Source organism: Bos taurus, chromosome 13, assembly GCF_002263795.3.
Source record: "Bos taurus isolate L1 Dominette 01449 registration number 42190680 breed Hereford chromosome 13, ARS-UCD2.0, whole genome shotgun sequence".
NCBI lineage: Eukaryota > Metazoa > Chordata > Mammalia > Artiodactyla > Bovidae > Bos > Bos taurus.
Genome location: NC_037340.1, coordinates 75,703,193 through 75,722,483, shown reverse-complemented (window position 1 = coordinate 75,722,483; position 19,291 = coordinate 75,703,193). Strand labels below are relative to the sequence as shown.

General features: G+C 45.5%; 1 protein-coding gene and 1 long non-coding RNA gene across 6 annotated transcripts in view; one reads left to right on the top strand and one right to left on the bottom strand.

Annotated features, from left to right (window-relative positions):
• Positions 1-19,291, bottom strand: part of EYA2 (EYA transcriptional coactivator and phosphatase 2) — a 264,116-nt gene that overhangs the window by 39,301 nt on the left and 205,524 nt on the right. For all 5 annotated transcript variants that reach the window (XM_010811532.4, XM_010811531.4, XM_059892762.1 and 2 more), the window contains 1 exon segment: positions 2,571-2,660. In XM_010811532.4, the coding sequence (XP_010809834.1) occupies positions 2,571-2,660 (90 nt within the window).
• On the top strand, positions 1,670-17,615 carry LOC132346977 (uncharacterized). Its single transcript, XR_009497020.1, has 4 exons — positions 1,670-2,800; positions 7,975-8,125; positions 10,177-11,615; positions 12,149-17,615. It is a non-coding gene; the product is annotated as an uncharacterized lncRNA (long non-coding RNA).

Sequence of the window (19,291 nt, the reverse complement as noted above, 5' to 3'; positions counted from 1 at the left end):
AAAGGGAATGGCTACCCACTCCAGTGTTCTTGCCTGGAGAATCCCCATGGACAGAGGACCCTGGAGGGCTGCAGTCCATGGGGGTCACAAAGAGTGGGACACGACTGAGCGACTAACACACACTTGGTGTCATCGCTGGAGTGTCCCAGACATCTCAGACCCCAGGTGCACTCGACAGAGGGATGGATTCTTCACCTCCCCTGTGTTGCCCATCACAGAGAGAACAGCACCATCACCCAGGTCAGGCTGAGCCCAGGAGTCTCTCTTGCCTCCTCACTCTCCCTCATCCCCCTTGTCCAACCTGTGAGCAAGGCCTCTTAGCTTTACCACCATCCCTAAGTGCACATCTTCTTCCCATCTCAATCCAACCCGTTTTTCTTCTTTTGCTTGGAGGTACCTCTATGTTAGTCCCCCAGTCTCTCCCCTCCCCCTCCTATTGCCTGTTCTCCATGCAGCAGCCAGAGTGGTCATTGTGACACATAAGCCAGGTCACGTGGCTCTTCCTGTTTCATGCTCCCCCGCCCCATGGCTGTCCACAGCACTCAGAATAAACCCTGATGTTTATGGCTTGTGTCTGGCTCACGCCTGCCTCTCTAGACTCATCTCTCTCTGCTCTCACTCACTTACTGCAGTCACGTGGCCTTCTCGCAGAGCCTAGAAGACATCACACTAGTTCTCACCTCAGGGCCTTTTCATCTGCTGACCCCATCTCCTTTCATCTCTACCTGGCTGACCCCTGCCATCATTCAGGCCTTGGCTCAAATGCCATGTCCTTGAGACACCTTCCCTGACTCCCTCGAGAACGAGAATGCTGTTACTCCAACCTGTTCCCTCACTATCACACCTGACTGTTTTATTTTCTTCACATCCTTTTTGTTTACATATTTGTTTGGCTGTTTATTGCCTGGTCTCCAGGGATTTAAGGTGAATCAGACAGACATGGTCTCTGCTCTCATATAAGTAATATTCTAAGCAGGATATAGGGAAAAACTAAATCTACCCTGGACTTTTCAACTACAAGGGCCAATAGTTTTCATTTTTTGCTAAAGCGACTTGGGTTTTGCTATGTGTGATCAGTGGAGTCTTTACTACATTAGGCTCCATAATACTTGCCGAATTCAATTGCCATGTTTTTTTTTTTTTCAATTTAAAGATTTAAGCTCTTTCTCTCTCTTTTTTCCCCCTCCAAGATATGAGAGGCCTTAGTAAAGAGAGCTTGCATGTTGCTTTTGGTGAAAGAGATAGTTTTGGGCTTTGATGCTACTGGCATTTTCCACTACTCCAAAGCTCTCTTTCTTCCTCAGCAAGTTTCTATCTCAATCCTCTCTTAAAAAAGAGGCTGGACAGAGGGCATCAATCCCATTTCACAGACGTGAGGACTGAGGCCCAAATGGCTTGTCGAGACTGGACAGAACACAAGACCCATCATTTCACCAAGCATTTTCCCTCTGGAACTCTAGGACAGCAGAACAGAAAGGAAACCCTGTATCCTTTCCTGATGATAAATACTGGCAATGCTCCAGGCTGGCCAGGACAGATTTGAAATTTATAGCCTTGATGTTTCTATTTCGCAGTGGAGTCCCCAGGGATTTTTCAGATTCTAGGAAAAAATATTCCTACCAGGATAAATAGAATTGTTCTTTCATAAGCAGTTATATTTTAGGTTGCCTTTATTTTTCTATCTGTTAAGCCAATAATGAGAATATAATTTACAAATCTAGAAGATTCCTATGTTAATTCTCTTATCAGACAACCTTTCCTTACCTTGGAGAAAGCCGTTTGCTTTTTCATTAGGGGAAGGTAGTGCATTTTATTTCCTTTCTTGCTTTTGCTACCAGGAAGCTCACAGACAGACTCTGAATTGCTGTCATTAACCCAAGCCAGATTTTTATTTTTGTACAATGCTTCAGCCTTATTCATTACGTGGCTTTCTGTTCCTTTGTGTTTGCTTTAGTAGCTCTATCTTAAATATGTTTTCTATTTGAGATTTTTCCCCAATCTTTCGGACACAGGCAGTGTATAAACAAATGAATTAAATTTATTCCTGAAGCTGCTCTCCCCCTTCTCCCATCTCCCTTGCTCCTTGCTTAAGGGCACAGGAGCTGATACTTTAAATCAGCATGCTCCCCCTCCCCTTTCTCTTTGTAAAACATGTTTTCAGGGGAATGTAAATTGTTTTTAAAAGCTTCCATCCTGGCCCGCTGCTAATTATTCCTGACCCAGGAGGATCCATACTAATTTGCCTTAATAAACTTTATTAAATAGTAAATTTCAGGAGGAAGAAACTACACAGCTTTGATTGGATTAGTAAAACTGCCAGTGGACATCACCGCTAGAGCAGAGAGAAAAGCCCATTAACCGCAGAGGGAATCCGGGTCGAGTGTGTTTCCAATAAGCTGTGGCTGGCCACAGTCCTATGCCTTCTTGGGGGTTGCAAGCAAAAGTTTCTAGCCTCCAAATGAAAAAGAAAAAAGGGAAAACGAAAAGGCAGTGTCTCCGCCCCCAAACCAGATGCAGGTGATTAAATAAAGCAACTATGGAATGAAACAAGTAATCAAACAATTCCAAACCTCCAGGTCATTGAAGAACAGATGTGTGTCTGCGAGGTTGAAGATCATTTCCTCCATCATGAGGCCGATGCGCACGGACGCCGTGGTGTCCTGTTAGGAAGAAGAGGAGAAGAGCGTGCAAGTGGAGTTGGTGCCATCTCAGCCTGCCCTCCTCCGGTCCCACCTGTGAACGGTGCTTGTGGTCTGTCTTCATCTCTGTGGCTCCCACACGGCCTAAAATGTGTGTCCAGGTGGGCTCAGGGTGATAATGTTGCACAGCTTCTGGGATTTCACGTCTACCTTTTCATCATTTCTATTTATCCTCATCAGTGTTTAAATCTGCCCCCCAAATGCCTCTGGAATGGCACGTGTGTTCAGTGTTGCAAGAACCACAAATGGCTGGAGGAAAAGAGAACCTCTTGGAAAACAAGACATTTCAGGGAGAGCAGTATAAACCATGTATAAACTACTGGCAGACTTGGGATCTTGGTTCTCTATACTGATCAGTCTATGACGCTGCCTTCCTGCTCCAGATGTTTAAAAAAAACCACTGTTATCTAACAAGAGAGGATTAACTATAAAAACACAAACAAAACCCAATGTAGTACATCCATACCAGGGAAAACTAGGCAGCCATTAAAAAAGGGAGTCATGCTAGAACTCCTGACATGAAAGAATCATCCAGAAACACAGTATTAAGGAACAAGAGCAAATTGTATCACAGTACACCGTGTAAAGGGCATCCCAGGTGGTAAAGAACCCGCCTGCCAATGCAGGAGACATAAGAGACGCTGGTTGGGTCCCTAGGTTGGGAAGATTCCCTGGAGGCAGGCATGGCAAACCACCCCAGTATTCTTGCCTGGAGAATCCCATGGACAGAGGAGCCTGGCGGTCTACGGTCCTTAGGGTCACAAACAGTCAGACACGACTGAAGCAACTTAGCACGCATGCAATTACTGTGTAAAACACAGTGAACAATAAAAGGGTCCATTCTCTCGCCCTCTCGTTCCTACACACATAATGTGTAGACTGCATTACACTTCATCCATATTTGGGGTCCCTTCCTGAAAAGCTTCTCCCTGTAGGGAGAGGATACACGCCAGGCGCTGGCAAACTACAGCCCGCAGGTCAGATCTGGCCTGCTGTCTGTTCTGAATGGCTCACAAGTTGAGCGATTTTTACATTTTTGGCGAGTGTGTTGTATATGGTTGCTTTTGGGCTTTGAAGGCTGAGGTGAGTAGTTGTGACAGATCCTTCCCGATCCTAAAGTGCTGACTATCTGGCCCCCTGAAGACAAAGGCTGCTGACCCCTGATTTAGAGGTTCCCTGTGGAACTCAACGGTGACCACGTGACTTGCTTTGGCCAACGAAATGTCAGCAGAAGATATGTTTCACTTCTGGTTGGAAGGGCCTTCTCCGGTGGCTGGGACGGTAAAGAATCTGCCTGCAGTGCAGGAGACCCAAGTTCGATCCCTGGGTCAGGAAGATCCCCTAGAGAAGGGAATGGATAACCACTCCAGTATTCTTGCCTGGAGAATTCCATGGACAGAGGAGCCTTGTGGGATCCCAGTCCATGGGATTTCAAAGAGTCAGACACAACTGAGCGACTAACTCTCCCCCCTCCCTTTTTTTTTCCACTTCTGGTTGGAAGCTTTAAGAGCTAGTATATGGTTTGCCATGCTCTCTTCCCACTTCACAAGGCTAAATGTTCCAGCTACAAGTGACTCGTCAGCTTGGGTTCCAGAATAAAGCTGATGAGTGTCAGAGCTACAACAGACCACAACGGGCATGTACCATAAATAAGAAGCAGGTGAGATTCGGGGCATGTCTGTCGCTGCAGCATAACCTCACTGATTCCAACTGATACACGTGGAAAATATAGAGCATACACGTGGGAAATATAGTCATAATGGTTCTCAGCCCTGGCCGCACACTTTGTTGGCGTGAGGAGCATTTAAAAATCAATAAAATCACAATGGCTGCGGGTGGGATCCAGGCACGAGAAAAGTTTAAGCTCCCCACCTGATTTCAATGTGCAGTCAAGCTTAAGGACCACTGATCTATAAGGAGAGACAACACTTAGTAACAGTCCTCGTTAATATCTGTTAGGTGCTTTCTCTGTGCCACTCTCTAAGTATTTATTGACTCATTTAATCCCCACAATGCTCTCTGAGGTGAGCACTTAATATCTTCCCATTTCAGAGGTGAGAACACTGAGGCTCACAGAGCACCCTGCTCAAGGTGCCACAGCTAGCGAGTGCCGGGATCTGAAGCCGGTAATCTGGTTCAGGGCAGCTCGGCTTCAGAGGAGGCCTCGGAGCGGCCAGGATTGGGAGAGGAGGAAAGGTGGCCTTGACCTCCATACACCTCTTTTCCCAGTTGAATTTTTCACCAGGAGGCTGTATTACCTCTATTATAAAAACAAATAATGAATGACATAAACCCGTCTTGACCCTTAAAAAAATAGAAAATCGCAGCTGGTGATCTCAGCTTCACACACACAACTGTGAAGAATCAAGCCCAGGAACACAGCCATTAGGTGAAACACCTCATTAGGGCTTCCATAGCCAAAGCTTAGCACGCCAGGCCCTGGCTGGAAGTCGCAGGGTAGAGTGGTCCATGAAAAACGAAGAGGAAATGGGGAAAACAAACTCCATGGAGCCAAGTAAGGAATCACTGTGTGACCTGGGGAAAGGTTTGGGGGGTGTTTCCACATACTGCTCGAAACCAAACCATTTCACCTCCGCAGGAGTGCACACATTCTTTCCTAGTGAGGCTGTACGCCTAACCACCTATGCCCAGCCCTCCATGTGCTAAGTGGGAAGCAAGAAGCAGCAGCCACCTAGATTCATCCATTGAAAGGATTTATTCAGAAAAATGTCAACTCTCAGGCCAGCACACAAAACAGGAAAAGCAATTACTGTAGACAAAAATGGCTTACCTGTGACAAGTGTTTGCATGGTTATAAGAAGCCGAATCCTCTACATCAATAAAGCTGAAATGATGACTTACTGATATTGGGAGGGTGTGGAAACAAAGTCTACATGTGTGTGAGAGGCAAGGGTGGGTGAGAAGAGAGAGCTAAAGCCTTACATTGTAGTTTGGGAAGCCAGAGATCCTGCCGAAAACAAAAAAATCATGCAGTGGGTAAAGAAGCAGGTTACTTCGAAATTTGAAGGTAAATACCCAAAGAATCAAGAAGAGTTGAGAGTTGTTGCCTCTGGGTGAAAAAACAGGGTGGGGTTGGGGGGAAATCACTGGGGACTGCTCGCTGCGTTTCATAATCCCTTCCTTTGGAGAAGACATGAGTTTTAAACTCTACGCATATATTTCTTGGATTCAAAGAAAACTAAAAACAAAAGGAGGGGCTTTCCTGGTAGTCCAGTGGTTAAGAATCCAGCTGGCAAAGCAGAGGACATGGGTCTGATCCCTGGTCCAGGAAGACTCCCTATGCTATGGGGCAGCTAAGCCTGTGCGTGACAGCCACTGAGCCCGCGGGCACCAGAGCCCAAGCTCGACAACGAGAGACGCCACCGCAGTGAGAAGCCCGAGCGCCGCAACTGGAGAGAGCCCGTGCAGCAGTGAAGGCCCAGTGCCGCCAGAAAGGGAAACCTCGGCAAGCAACGTTACCCTCCAGTGTACACTGCGCGCTTAGTCACTCAGTCGTGTCCGACTCTTTGTGACCCCATGGACTCCAGCCCGCCAGGTTCCTCTGTCCATGGGGGTTTTCCAGGCAAGAGTTCTGGAGTATGGGCAGTTGCCATTTCCTTCTCCAGGGGATCTTCCCAACCCAGGGATCGAACCCAGGTCTCCCTTATTGCAGGCGGGTTCTTTACCGTCCGAGCCCCCAGGGAAGACCAGAGTAAATACTACCCTAGAGAAAAATCCATATATGTGAACAAGGGATGTGTAAAAAGATGCTCATTACAGAGTTGTTTGTAAACTGCAAATGACTGAAAACTATTTAGCTGTCCACTAAAGAGATTAGAGAAATAAAATGTAGAATATTCGTGCAATGGGAAACTAAATTCAATGGAAACAAATGAACCAGATCTCCAGTTGTTAACATGGACACATCAAAAAAATATTGACTGAAAGTACATATCAGAGAGTTATATACTGCATGTTATTACCATTTATTGGAGACATATAAAATGTTACTACATATTTTCCATGGGCCCTTATATATCTGTAAATATCTGCAAAGCTATATATCCATAATCAGAACAGTAATTACCTTTGGAAAGCAGAGTGGAGGGGAGAGAGGAATTAGAAGTGATGATCAAAGTGAACTTTAGCCTTATCTAGAATATTCTCAATTTTTTTTAAAGAGAAGAGATTCAAACATTTCTGGGATTATTAAAAACTGAAACAAAAACTTCAAGACACCCAAAGGTTTCTGAGGAGAACTTTTAGAATACCTAACTACTCCCTAAGCATTCTCTTATTTCAGTTTTTTCTAAAATCTGCTTGCATGCTATTAGATGATTTTAAACTGTGTAGTGGGAACCTCTTTTCAAGATACTTGATAAAAACTAGTTCTGCTGAGGTGGAAAAGTCTAGAACAGCCCAAGAAAAGCGCAACTGTCCCTGTAGTTAAGTGACACACAGTGTTACTCCGGGCCAGACCACTGTATCTAAGTAGAAAATGTTTTTTTCAGGGTTGTAAAGACTGAGAAATGAAGAAACAAAAATTGGTGGAGGCTGAGCATGAATTAATGTGAGGACAGGGTGACAGGGGTTTCATCTCATGCTGCCCTCTGAATGCATCCCTGACATGCTTTATAAACACACCATCCTGGTTTGTTAGCTTAATTCACCCCGTGTAGCTTGGAGAGGGAGGAAGCCCACCTGAACTAGCACTCCTCCCAAAGAAAGCCTAAAATATGGAGTCTTTGCACCATGTTTTTCCAACTAATAAAAGGACTAAATGAAACAGCACACGTGTAACCCCCAGCCCAGGGTCCAGGATATCAGGCACTCTACGAGCGCTGGTTATTGTCAAAACATCCCAGTGCGCTTCCTCGCGTTTCTGTAAACCCAGCAGGAATATCCCGAATCAGATGGTACCCTACGAAAGATGTGCTTTATGAAAATACCATCTCACATGAAAACCATTTTCTTAATCATTACATACTCTTTGGATTAAAAAAAAAAAATCGGTGGTTAATTTCTTAAGTAACAGCAAGAAACAGATTGTGCTTAAGAAACAATCAATTTAAACCAGAATGGAGAACTGAGAAAAGGGAGTTTTTCCAAAACAGGCTTCGATTTGTAACTTGTCTGTGGAAAGGACTGCGCTGGGGGCCGTTGGGGTCGGGCGGATGGAATGTCGTCTTTGACTCAAGAATCTGTGGGTGGTTCTCTCCCCACGAAGGTACAAATCAGACTGCAGATTTTTTCAATGTGCTCTCATGTTCTACAGATTTGTCAGGGTTCGGCTTTGATGACGGCGAGGTGGGCTTCGCACGCTTTCATTTAGGAGGCTGATGAGGACGCTCCAAGCACAACAACCCCCCTCGAGGCAGACGCTGTGGGTCTGGATGCAGCTGTAACCTAATTATCACGCATTCTTGGTGAGGTTCTCTTAATTAGAGGAAGATGGTGGGGGTGTTCACCATATGGGCCCCTCAAAGATCTGCCTTGTGGATCAGTAAGTTATCTTGTGACGTATGGCTGTATTTCCTGGATGCGGGCGGAGAGGGTAAGAGCCTTAAAACAGAAAGTCTTTTCCTAAAACGAAATTAATCGAATATCAAACAAACTTGAAGGAGGAAAATGGCATGTGGATTCCTGGAGGTTTCAAAATCTGAATGCAAAAAATTCTTCGGGGTTAATTTAGATGTTAATTTAGATGACGGCAATTGTTTTCTGTCAAGTGCCTTCATCACTCCCAAATATCTAAGCTCTCCGATTTAAGCCGTATTCTAAGAGGTCTTCTGCCCAATCCCTGTGGATTAGGAGGAAACCATTTTCATTTCTGAAGGAGTCCAAGTTTTGAACCAAAAAGTCGTATGTAATGAATCACAGCTCTGTTCGTCCAAAAGAGAATTTCCTTTATTGAATTTTCCAAGTTTTCTATTTTAAGCACATAACGCTTTTGTAGTAGATGGTTTAATTCATCATTTAATTCCGTTTATAATTTAAAGAGGTAAGAGCCACACTATTCAGCATCACAACGCTTTGAAGAAAAGAAAGGCACACCCCCAAATTCATCTTGAAATTAACTTATAAGAGTGTGGTCTTTTTTTTTTTTTTTTTACAGCTGGCTGGATAATAATAATAGCCAGTCATTACTGAGTGTTTTGTAGTAGGTTAAGAGTGTGGGTTCTGAGCCAGACTGCTTATTATGTTCAAGGCTAGTTCCACCTCTTACCACTAGATGACTTTGTACAAGTTACTTAACCTCTGTGTGCCTCAGTTTTTCATCTGTAAAATGGGGTTAATCAACTCATAAAATTGTTATTAATACAAAGATTAAACGAGTTTTTCAAAGAGTAGGTTGTCATCCGGGAGAAGGCAATGGTACCCCACTCCAGTACTCTTGTCTGGAAAATCCCATGGACGGAGGAGCCTGGTAGGCTGCAGTCTATGAGGTTGCTGAGTCGGACACGACTGAGCGACTTCACTTTGACTTTTCACTTTCATGCATTGGACAAGGAAATGGCAACCCACTCCAGTATTCTTGCCTGGAGAATCCTAGGGACGGGGGAGCCTGGTGGGCTGCAGCAGCAGCAGGTCGTCATCCTTTTAGTGAATGTTTACTTTAAAAATGACCAGCTTAAAAAAGACAAAAAAAGAATGAAAGAAATATAAGAGAATCTGCTGCTGCTAAGTCGCTTCAGTCGTGTCCGACTCTGTGCGACCCCATAGACGGCAGTCCATCAGGCTCCCCCGTCCCTGGGATTCTCCAGGCAAGAACACTGGAGTGGGTTGTCATTTCCTTCTCCAATGCGTGAAAGTGAAAAAAAAAAATGAAGTCACTCAGGCGTGTCCGACTCCTAGCGACCCCATGGACTGCAGCCCACCAGGCCCCTCTGTCCATGGGATTTTCCAGGCAAGAGTACTGGAGTGGGTAGCCATTGCCTTCTCCGATAAGAGAATCTAGGGGTTACTAAACTACGGCTGTCAATTTTTATAAAGTTTTACTGGAACACAGCCACGCCCACTTCTTTGCTCATCGTTTGTGGCTGCTTTCGGGCTATAATGGCAGTGTTGATCGCTCCTGCAGAGCCTAGCCTAAAGCCTAAAATATTTATTATGCCACCAGGGAAAAATTTACCAATCTCTAGAATAGATGACACTCCAGTGTTCTTGCCTGGTGAATCCCAGGGACGGGGGAGCCTGGTGGGCTGCCGTCTGTGGGGTTGCACAGAGTCGGACACAACTGAAGCGACTTAGCAGCAGCAGTAGAATAGATGACGAAACATCAAAGTACATCATCATATGCAAATTCATACGAAAATATTGGGGGATCAGATCCCACTGTTTCTAAAATCTACTGGATATTCTGGTTACACGAATACATTTTCCATTTTGTCTTAAACTAATGTGTGCTGTTTCTGTTGCATGCAGTTGAAAGATTCTTGACTCTGCTCACAGCTTCCCTGTGTCTGCACCCAAACAGGTATATTTCAGTCAGAGTGGCAATGACCACAGGCAAGTTCAAGTGCTTCTGCACATCTTAGGAATAACTGAGCCTTTCCAGGCAGCACTTCAGAAGACTGATGGCACCTCTTACTCCCTCAACCCTAAAGTGTTGTGAAGGCAAGTGCACGGAAGGGCCTGTTTTATTTTCTGGTCTTAGGGCCACAGTCTCTTTTTTATACAAGCATTGCCTAATGGAGCAAGTGCTTTCCTCCAATGAGCACCACAGATCGCCTCCACCATTCACCAGGTATGCGTGAAAGTGGCCACAGGCAAGAAGCTTCCTGAAGCAAAGCGACCGAGAACATTAACTGCGGAGTCAGCAGGACCTGGCTTCAAATCCCAGGACTGCCATTCCCCAGGGACATGACCTTGGATCAGATGTTCACCCTCCCTGGGTCTCAGTTTCCTCACATGAATATAAGCAAGTGACTCCTTTCTAGGGCTCCCGTAGGATAATGAGTGCGATATGATTTCCTCCTGGTGCTTGGGTATATTATTAGCACAGGCAAATTAGCAAAAAGGCATCAGAGTCCACAACCTTCCATCAGAATGCTTTCCCCACTTAGAAATTCCCGTGCAGTAGTTTGACCTGGTATTTGCTAAACCACAGCCATTCTTGTAACACCTTTGCAAGTTTCACACACTGCAGAGCAGCTGTGTTAACTTAGGATTTTCCTTTAATTGAGCTACCCTTCCTGCACATTTTTTTTTTAAACAAACACAGTTCAGAAAGAAACTTGTCCTCACAACTGCAGATGGCAAACCTGTTCCACTCACCATCGCAGAAAGTTAAACACAAAGATGAGCATGTATGTTAGTTTCTTGTGGATGCTGTAACAGATCACCACAAATTCAGTGGCTTGAAACAACAAAAGTTTGTCCTCTTACAGAGTTCTAGACATTAGAAATCTAAAATCAAGGTGTTTCAGACTTCCCTGGTGGCCCAGTGGATAGGAATCTGCCTGCCAAAGCAGTGGACAGGGGTTCGATCCCTGGTCCGGGAAGATTTCACGTACCATGGAGCAACTAAGCCTGTGTGCCACAACTGCTGAGCCCCTGTGCTGCTGCTACTGAAGCTTAGAGCCTGTGCTCTGCAACAATGACACCCATGCGTCACAACCAAAGAGTAGCCCCCGCTCTCTGCGATTAGAGAAAAGCCCGTGCAGCACCGAAGATCCAGTGCGGCCAGAAATAAATAACATAAATAAAAAAATTAAGTCAAGGTGTTCCTTCGGGAGCTTTCAAAGGCGAATCAGTTTCCTTGCCTTTTTCAGCTTCCAGAGGCCAGTGCATTCCTTGGCATCGGCTCCTTCGCCGCAGCCAGTTCCTGCTATCGACTCTCACCTCCTGCCTCCCTCTTCTGAGGACTCTGTGATTACATTAATCACACCTGTTAAGTCTCTTTGGCCATACAAGGTAACATTCACAGATTCTGGAGACTGGGACCTGAACACCTTTTGGGGGCCCATTTGTCTGCCTACCACACAGCATGCAATGAAAAAAAAAAGACAAAATGCTGCTCTTTTGGGTGTGTGATCTCATATACCATGTTTTAAGGCAGTTGTTTAGTCACTAAGTCATGTCTGACTCTTCGTGACCCCATGGACTGCAGCCCACAAGGCTCCTTTGTCTATGGGACTTTTCAGGCAAGAATACTGGAGTGGGTTGCTATTTCCTCCTCCAGAGGATCTTCCTGACCCTGGGATCGAACCCGTGTCTCCTATGGCTCCTGCATTGCAGGCGGATTCTTCACTGCTGAGCCACCAGAGAAGCCTGTTTTAAGGCAGAGGTTCTCAGCAAAGGTGGCATCTCCCCCTAGAGAGCAGTTTGCAAGTTTGGGCAACACTCCTCCTTGTCATAACTGGGGGGAAGTGGCATTTGGGGAGGGTTGATATTGTGATTTATAGTACGAAATATATATTTGGGTTTTGTCCCTGTTTCTGGCACAGAACTCCTAAAGCCCTTGGAATTTTTAATAGCCGAGATATGGAAGCAGCCTAAGTGCCCATCAGCAGTTGAGTGGATAAAGACGATATGGTGTGTACATACAACGGAATGTTACCCGGCCGTGAAAAAGAAGGAAATCTTGCCATTCTGACAACACGGATGGAGCTGGAGGATATTTTGCTCAGTGAAATAAGCTGGACTGAGAAAGACAAATACTGTTTGTTTTCACTTGTATGTGGAATCAAAACACCAAAACAAACCAACATAAAATGAAAACAGACTCATAGATACAGAGAACAAACAAGTGGTTGCCTGAGGAGAGAGGGGTGGGCAGAACAGCTGAAGAGGATTGAGAGGTACACGCTACCAGCTGTAAAACACATAAGTCACGGGGATGTGATGGACAGCACAGAGAACACAGTCAACCATACTATAAAACCTTTTTATGCTATGAAATCTATAAAAATACAGACTTGTTATGTTTCATACCTGAAACTAATATAATACTGGGAGAAGGAAATGGCAACCCACTCCAGTATTCTTGCCTGGAGAATCCCACCAACAGAGGAGCCTGGCGGGCTACAGTCCATGGGGTCACAAAGAGTCAGACATGACTGAGCAACTTTCCCTGGGGTGATGAACGTATCCACGTGTCGGGAAGGTGGCACACCCCAGTTGCATGTGGGTGCTCCTGTGCTGGGGACCCTTCTGGACCCTCCTTATGTACGCCACATGGCTGTTCATCCGTATCCTTCATGATATCCTTTGTCATAAACTAGTCCCTGTATGTAAGTGTTTCTTTCAGTGCTGTGAGCTCCAGCACATTAGTTGAACCCAAGGAGGGGGTCATGGAACCTCTAATTTATAGCCAGTTGGTCAGAAGCACAGGTAACAATGTAGATGTGCAACTGGCATGAAGTGGGGGCGGTCTTGTGGGACTGAGCCCTTAGCGAGTGGGATTAACCCGGACGCTGTCTTCAGGAAGACAGAGTCAGAACTGAATTAACTGCTTGGTGATGTTGGGAAATACACATTAGAGGGTGCCAGGGACACAGGACAGTCATTTGTAATGAAAAATTGTCACACATCCCACGTAACTTTCCCATTTCATTGCTGGACACGCTTGTTATAAAAAAACCTGTTTCTAATTATCTGAGCCTAGCCTGTAACTCATGTTTTTACTTTATTCCCAAGGGGCCTTTAGATCATCACTGAGAGAGGGAGACGGTGAGGGAGGCTGAAAGCAAGCACATTTGTATACTGGGCTATATATGGCTAGCTAGCTTCCACTCACCTCCAAAGCTGTTGTCCACACAGCAGCAAGATCGGTCTTTTTAAAACAAAAACCAGAACTGTCCCTCCTCTTTTAAAACCCATCAGCATCCTCTGGCCCTCTGAATAATGCCAGCATCCTTCACTTTTCCACTCTAACCCACTGGTCTGCTCTGTGAGCTTGCCAACTCGATACTGCCTCAGGGCCTTTGCACTGGCTGTTCTCACTGCCTGGAATTTCCTTTCCCCAGATGCTTTCCTGGCCGGCCCCTTTGTAACATTCAGTTCCCACTTTCAATACCAGAAAGACCTTCTCTGATCATCCCGCCTGAAGTAACCTGGGTGCTGACCCTCCACTCATGTGGCATCTCATTACGCTGTTTCAGTTTTTAACAGCATTTATCATTATCTGGAAAGATCTTATGATTTCTGATGCTTCTCTCTCAACCAGAACACAAGCTCTCTGAGAGCTACTGCTATGTAACTCGAACCTGGACCGGGTACGAGGCAGATGCTCGGTTAAGTATTTTTAAAAATAAATATTTAAGTGTGTGTAAGTCTTTTGTATATTAGCACACTTCCTCCTCAAAATATCTTGTCCCTAGTTTACAGATTAAATGAGATTCAAAGCGAGGAGGAGATTCAAAGCGACAGAGCTGGGATTCAAACCCAGGACTGAAGCGGAGCAGATCCCTCTGGTCCTTGTGCCTTCTGCCCACCTCCCCCCACTATCAGGCCTCTGCCTGCCTTTGGTCGGCGGAAAACTTTAAAGAATAAGTTGAGTCCAAGAAGTGGGAAGTGTGCAAACAGGAACACAGTCAAAGGAGCCTGAATAATAATAATAATGTAGTCGTTAAGCATAGTCAAGGACCTTTAGTTCTTTCTCAAGGGCTGTAGATAGTATGCTGAGCCAAATCCTGTGAGTTGTCTTATAGATACTAAAATAGCAGGTGGAGAAGTTAGCTACATGATGACCAGACTGTACCCAGGACATGAGCTACCGCGATTCTGAAAACTGGCCACAAACAAATGGAAACAAATGGACCCTGGAATTGAGGATTAACTGGACCTAAAACAATCAAGATGACACTGGTCAGACCACCGATGACCCATCTGAAGATGACTGTCAGAGATGACTGTGCTGTTTCTGCATGTAGCCCCCCCGCCCCCAAGACTTCTATAAAAGCTCTTGCCCATTGGTTGCCAGTGGTGGTGGTGGGGAGTTGGCCTTTGGACAGACGTCCGCCACCCTCCCTCTAAGCTGCCGGTATCTGAAATAAAGCTAACTTTCCTTTCCATCAACGTGGCCTGTTTTTGGATTGGCAAGCAGCCGGACCCCACACACTTTCGGTAACAGGATTACCGAAGAAACCAAAATCTTATCCATTTTACTCACGGAGTATGTCTTCACAGGAACTATTAACAAGTGCTTTATTAAGAAAAAGAAGCTACAGTCATATTACCACCAGAATTTTTTTTTTTTTTTTGGTAAATGTCTGATTTAAAACTGTTGAGGTCTACTTTTAATGAACAAGTGAAGTGAAGTCGCTCAGTCGTGTCCAACTCTTTGCGACCCCATGGACCCTGGCTACCTGGTAGCCTACCAGCCGCCTCAGTCCATGGAATTTTCCAGGCAAGCATACTGGAGTGGGTTGCCATTTCCTTCTCCATTAATGAACAAGGGACCCATTTAATTAAATTACACTTCCAAAGTTAAGAGAAATGACAGGTGGTTGCCATGCAAAAATCAGCCTGATCCTTTTCTCAGTCTCAGGCTAGCTTTCCTTTTTAATAACTGCTGGGCTTCAGAGTAGATAAAAGGAGAGACCACGTGCTGGGGAAGGATCTCCCTTCATTGCCCCTGAGCATTTGTGCCTCTCATTTCCCAGATGTGATGTGGAAAAAAAAAGTTACCCAGTAAATCCCTCACTTCTTAGCTGTCCCCCGCTCCCCACTCCCCAAGCCAGGAATGGCTCTTCAGGAACCAGACGCTTTGGCTGAGATTGGAAGTCACATCTCTTGAGCCGGCCTTGAAGGACTCTGAATCCTCTCTTGGCTCCCCAGCCTTCCGCCCCAACCCCTGATTTATGAGCAGCCCATAACTTTTTAGGATGTCATTGTATGTGTCAAAGAGAGATGAGCCGGGGGAAGGCCCATCCTGGTAACCAATTCAGGGCCTCTCTAGATCCGTGAATGTTACCAAATGCAATGCTTCCAAAAGTAATTTTCAGAAAAAAACCAACAAAACAATGAAAAACACAACTCCCGTATGCACGTTATCTTGTTCTCACGGGGATCAAAGGACGGCAGCTTCCAGGGGCAGTCTCTTTCACCCTCATCACAGGGGTCTCAGGTGAAACGCCAGTCAGTCCTTCAACATGAAGAGGGGGCAGCCCACGGTCTTTCCTCCAAGATGCTCCTATGCCGTCATCCTACAGGTTAAACCACTTCCGGTCTCTAAGTGGACCCAGCCCCAGGTGTAAGCCTTCCTGGACTTCCCACTCCAAAGGCATCTCTGAGTGCTCCCAGCGGGAAGCAGGTCTAAAGAGGCATCCGGAGATTTCCAAACTCTTCTCTTACCCGGAAGCTTCTTAGGTGATGGAGTTAGTTAACCCTACTTCAAGCTCCTCACAAGGCATTTTCTTAAGGAAACGTGTATAACCAGCAGAAGTAGATGTTTGTGAGTTCGGGATGTGATCTTGCTAATTACTTGTTAATTAGCAAGCTCACGGCTAATATTCCTGTGAGAACTCAGCTCCTTAGATGTGTTTCTGAAAGCTAGCGGCATGGTTAACAGTCAAATTCACTAAGAGACTTCCTTAGTCAACTACTTTATTCTTATTTTTTTGGGTCACACTTCGTGTCTCGCGGCAGTGTTCCCCAACCTTTTGGGCACCAGGGATCGTTTTGTGGAAGACAATTTTTTCATGGACTGGGGTGGTGGGGGGATGGTTTCAGGATGATTCAAGCACATTACACTTATTATGACATCAGCTCCGCCTCAGATCGTCAGGCATTAGACGCTGGAGGTGGGGGACCCCTGTCTTGTAGGATCTCAGTTCTTCAATCAGGCACTGAACTCAGGCCATGGCAGTGAAAGTGCTGTATCCTAACCACTAGACCACCAGGGAACTCTTAATTACTTTAAAAGAAGAAGTTTGGGCTAGTTCTTTAGGAGACCGATAGGTGGGTGCATGAACCTGCTTTTGTGTGTTTACAGAATATCTCTGGAGTGAAAAACTGGAGCTCTTGATAAATCAGGGAGCTCTTGATAAATCAGCCTCGGCACTGTTGACCCTTGGAGCCAGATCATTCTTTGCTGGGGCTGTACTGTCCATGGTAGGCTGTTCAGCAACATCGCTGGCCTCTATCCACTAGGTGCCAGGAGTATCCCCCTCATCCAGTTGTGAAAACCAAAAATGTCTCCAGTCAAGCGCCCGGGAGGCCAAAGTACCCTCAAGTGGGGAACCGCTGCTCTAATTCCTTTAAAATTAATGAAAGGCTTGGCTCTTAGTCAATTAACTCTGTAATTCTAGAGTGGACAACCTTATCAATGAAACTAGCTTTCTAAATAAGTGACAAGTTAAAAAATTCTTCGATCTCCCAACCAGCTGAGTGTAAGTGCCGTTCTCCCGTTTCAAAAGGCCACGTGGCCCAGTTGTTCGGCGTCACCACTGCAGCCAGGCCCCAGTCTGCAGACTCGGGCTCTGTCCTTCTTACTAGGAGGTCAGTGACTGCCAGAAGTCGCTGTGCCCATCTCCTGGCCTGCACATGTGGGTAACCAGAGCATCTACTCCTAAAGGATGAGAGTAAACGAGCTGATGTATGTAAAGCTCTTTAGTGGATACTGAGTTGGGAGCAAGCGCAGAGGGTCTGTCATCCTTATTCACAGAGTTACCTTCTCCGGGGCCTCACTGGCCACACCCAACGCTTGCACTGGGCCGTCCCTTTCTCGGGTGCCACCTGAAGGGGCCATCAGGGGAGACATGGAGAAGAAGCTTGGTTTGGCGCTTTGTGATCTTGGCCTTTTCCTTCTCATCCCAGCACCCAGACCGCCACAGGCCAAGCTTGTGTCTTGGCGGGCACCCTGTCTGGGCTTGCAGACTTCTGCAAAGGGCAGCCTTGCCTACCTTGGAGACAGTTCACAAATTCAGGCAGCCTGCCACGTGTGTTCGCCTGGCTTTTCTCTTGTGTAGATTACCCTGACGCCCCCAACTTGGGGTCAATGTGCTTTTGCACCGATTCTGGAACACAGTGCTCTCCCTCTCCCTTTTAAAGAAAAAAGAAAACCAAACGCACAAACACACAAAATCAACCAGAGCCATCACGCCATACAAGCCAACTGGGCCTTAAAAAAAACACTGCCAAGTAGCTGTTTACAAGCTGAACAAATAATTACTCTGCCACAAGGAAGAAAAGTATTAATTAAAGCTATTCATTAAACCAGCCTCGCTATTCTGTGGGGTTTATCTCTTGGAAGTGTCAGCCAGAGGTTAGGGACGGATTAACACACAATGGAGGGCTTTGCCAGTTAAATCTCCTCCTTGTGGTTAGCTTTTAATAATAAAGTTGTCATTAAAAGAAAGAATTTAATGGTTTTAATTGGGTTTAATTACTTGGAAACTCCTGGAAAACAGATCAGCTTGTTTGAAAGAGAAAGACAAGTAAATGATGGTGGTAAAGAAAAAAAAAAAAAAAAAAGGTTGATTCACATGTTTAAACAGTAAAGCTGAAAAAAAAAAAACCAAAAAAAAAACTTGGCTTCTTTGGCAGTTTCATAGGAGAACACAGAAAATAGAAACGATCTTCTTAGCTCAGCAAATGGGTCTATTTGTATTCACAAGAACTTTACCAAAAAAACCAGAAGGATAAATGCCCGTCATCACTGAATCACAAAAGAATCAAACTGACTACAAATGATAAAATCATAGTTAAATTGAAGAGAACAAACAAAGATGTCTAAACTGGTTCTTCTTTTGAAGTTTTACGCAACTACTCAGCCTCTTAAGATTTTTTTTTATCCTTTGAAAAATGTTCTTTCAGCTGGAGGTGTCTGGCAGCTTTAAAAGCATTTCCCTAGGATGTAAATTTAAATGCAAAATATTAAATAGATAAATGGAGCTGTGAAAGTGGATTAGGGGGACCGACTATCTGGATGTGCCTAACTGAGGAGGTTCCTGGGACTTGCCACCTTGAATGTGAAAACGGGGAAAGTTCCAGATGACCCAGATGAGATGACCACCCTAACTCGAGTCACCATTCATGACCAAGGGGCATTTGAGACCAGTGCATTTCTGGAAGTTCACACCAAAAGCTTAGACCAGGGCTTGACACCCAGCAAAGTGGCTCCTGCTTCTGTCCAGGAATGGGCACGTCCTCATCAACACTCTTGAGTCTTGTGCTTTTCATTATTATTTTTATTACTATTATTTGTAGTGGTAGTGATACATTCAGAGAAGGCAATGGCACCCCACTCCAGTACTCTTGCCTGGAAAATCCCATGGACGGAGGAGCCTGGTAGGCTACAGTCCATGGGGTCGCTAAGAGTCGGACACGACTGAACAACTTCCCTTTCACTCTTCACTTTCCTGCATTGGAGAAGGAAATGGCAACCCACTCCAGTGTTCTTGCCTGGAGAATCCCAGGGACAGGGGAGCCTGTTGGGCTTGTCTATGGGGTCGCACAGAGTCGGACGAGAGAGGATATTCTTACACAACCAGCAACATGCTTCTAAAGATGTAGTTCTTGGGACTTCCCTGGTGGTCCACTGGCTAAGACTCGGAGCTCCCAATGCAGGGGGCTAGGGTTCGATCCCTGGTCAGGGAACTAGATTCCACACAGCTAAAGATTCTAGATTCTACAGCTAAAGATCC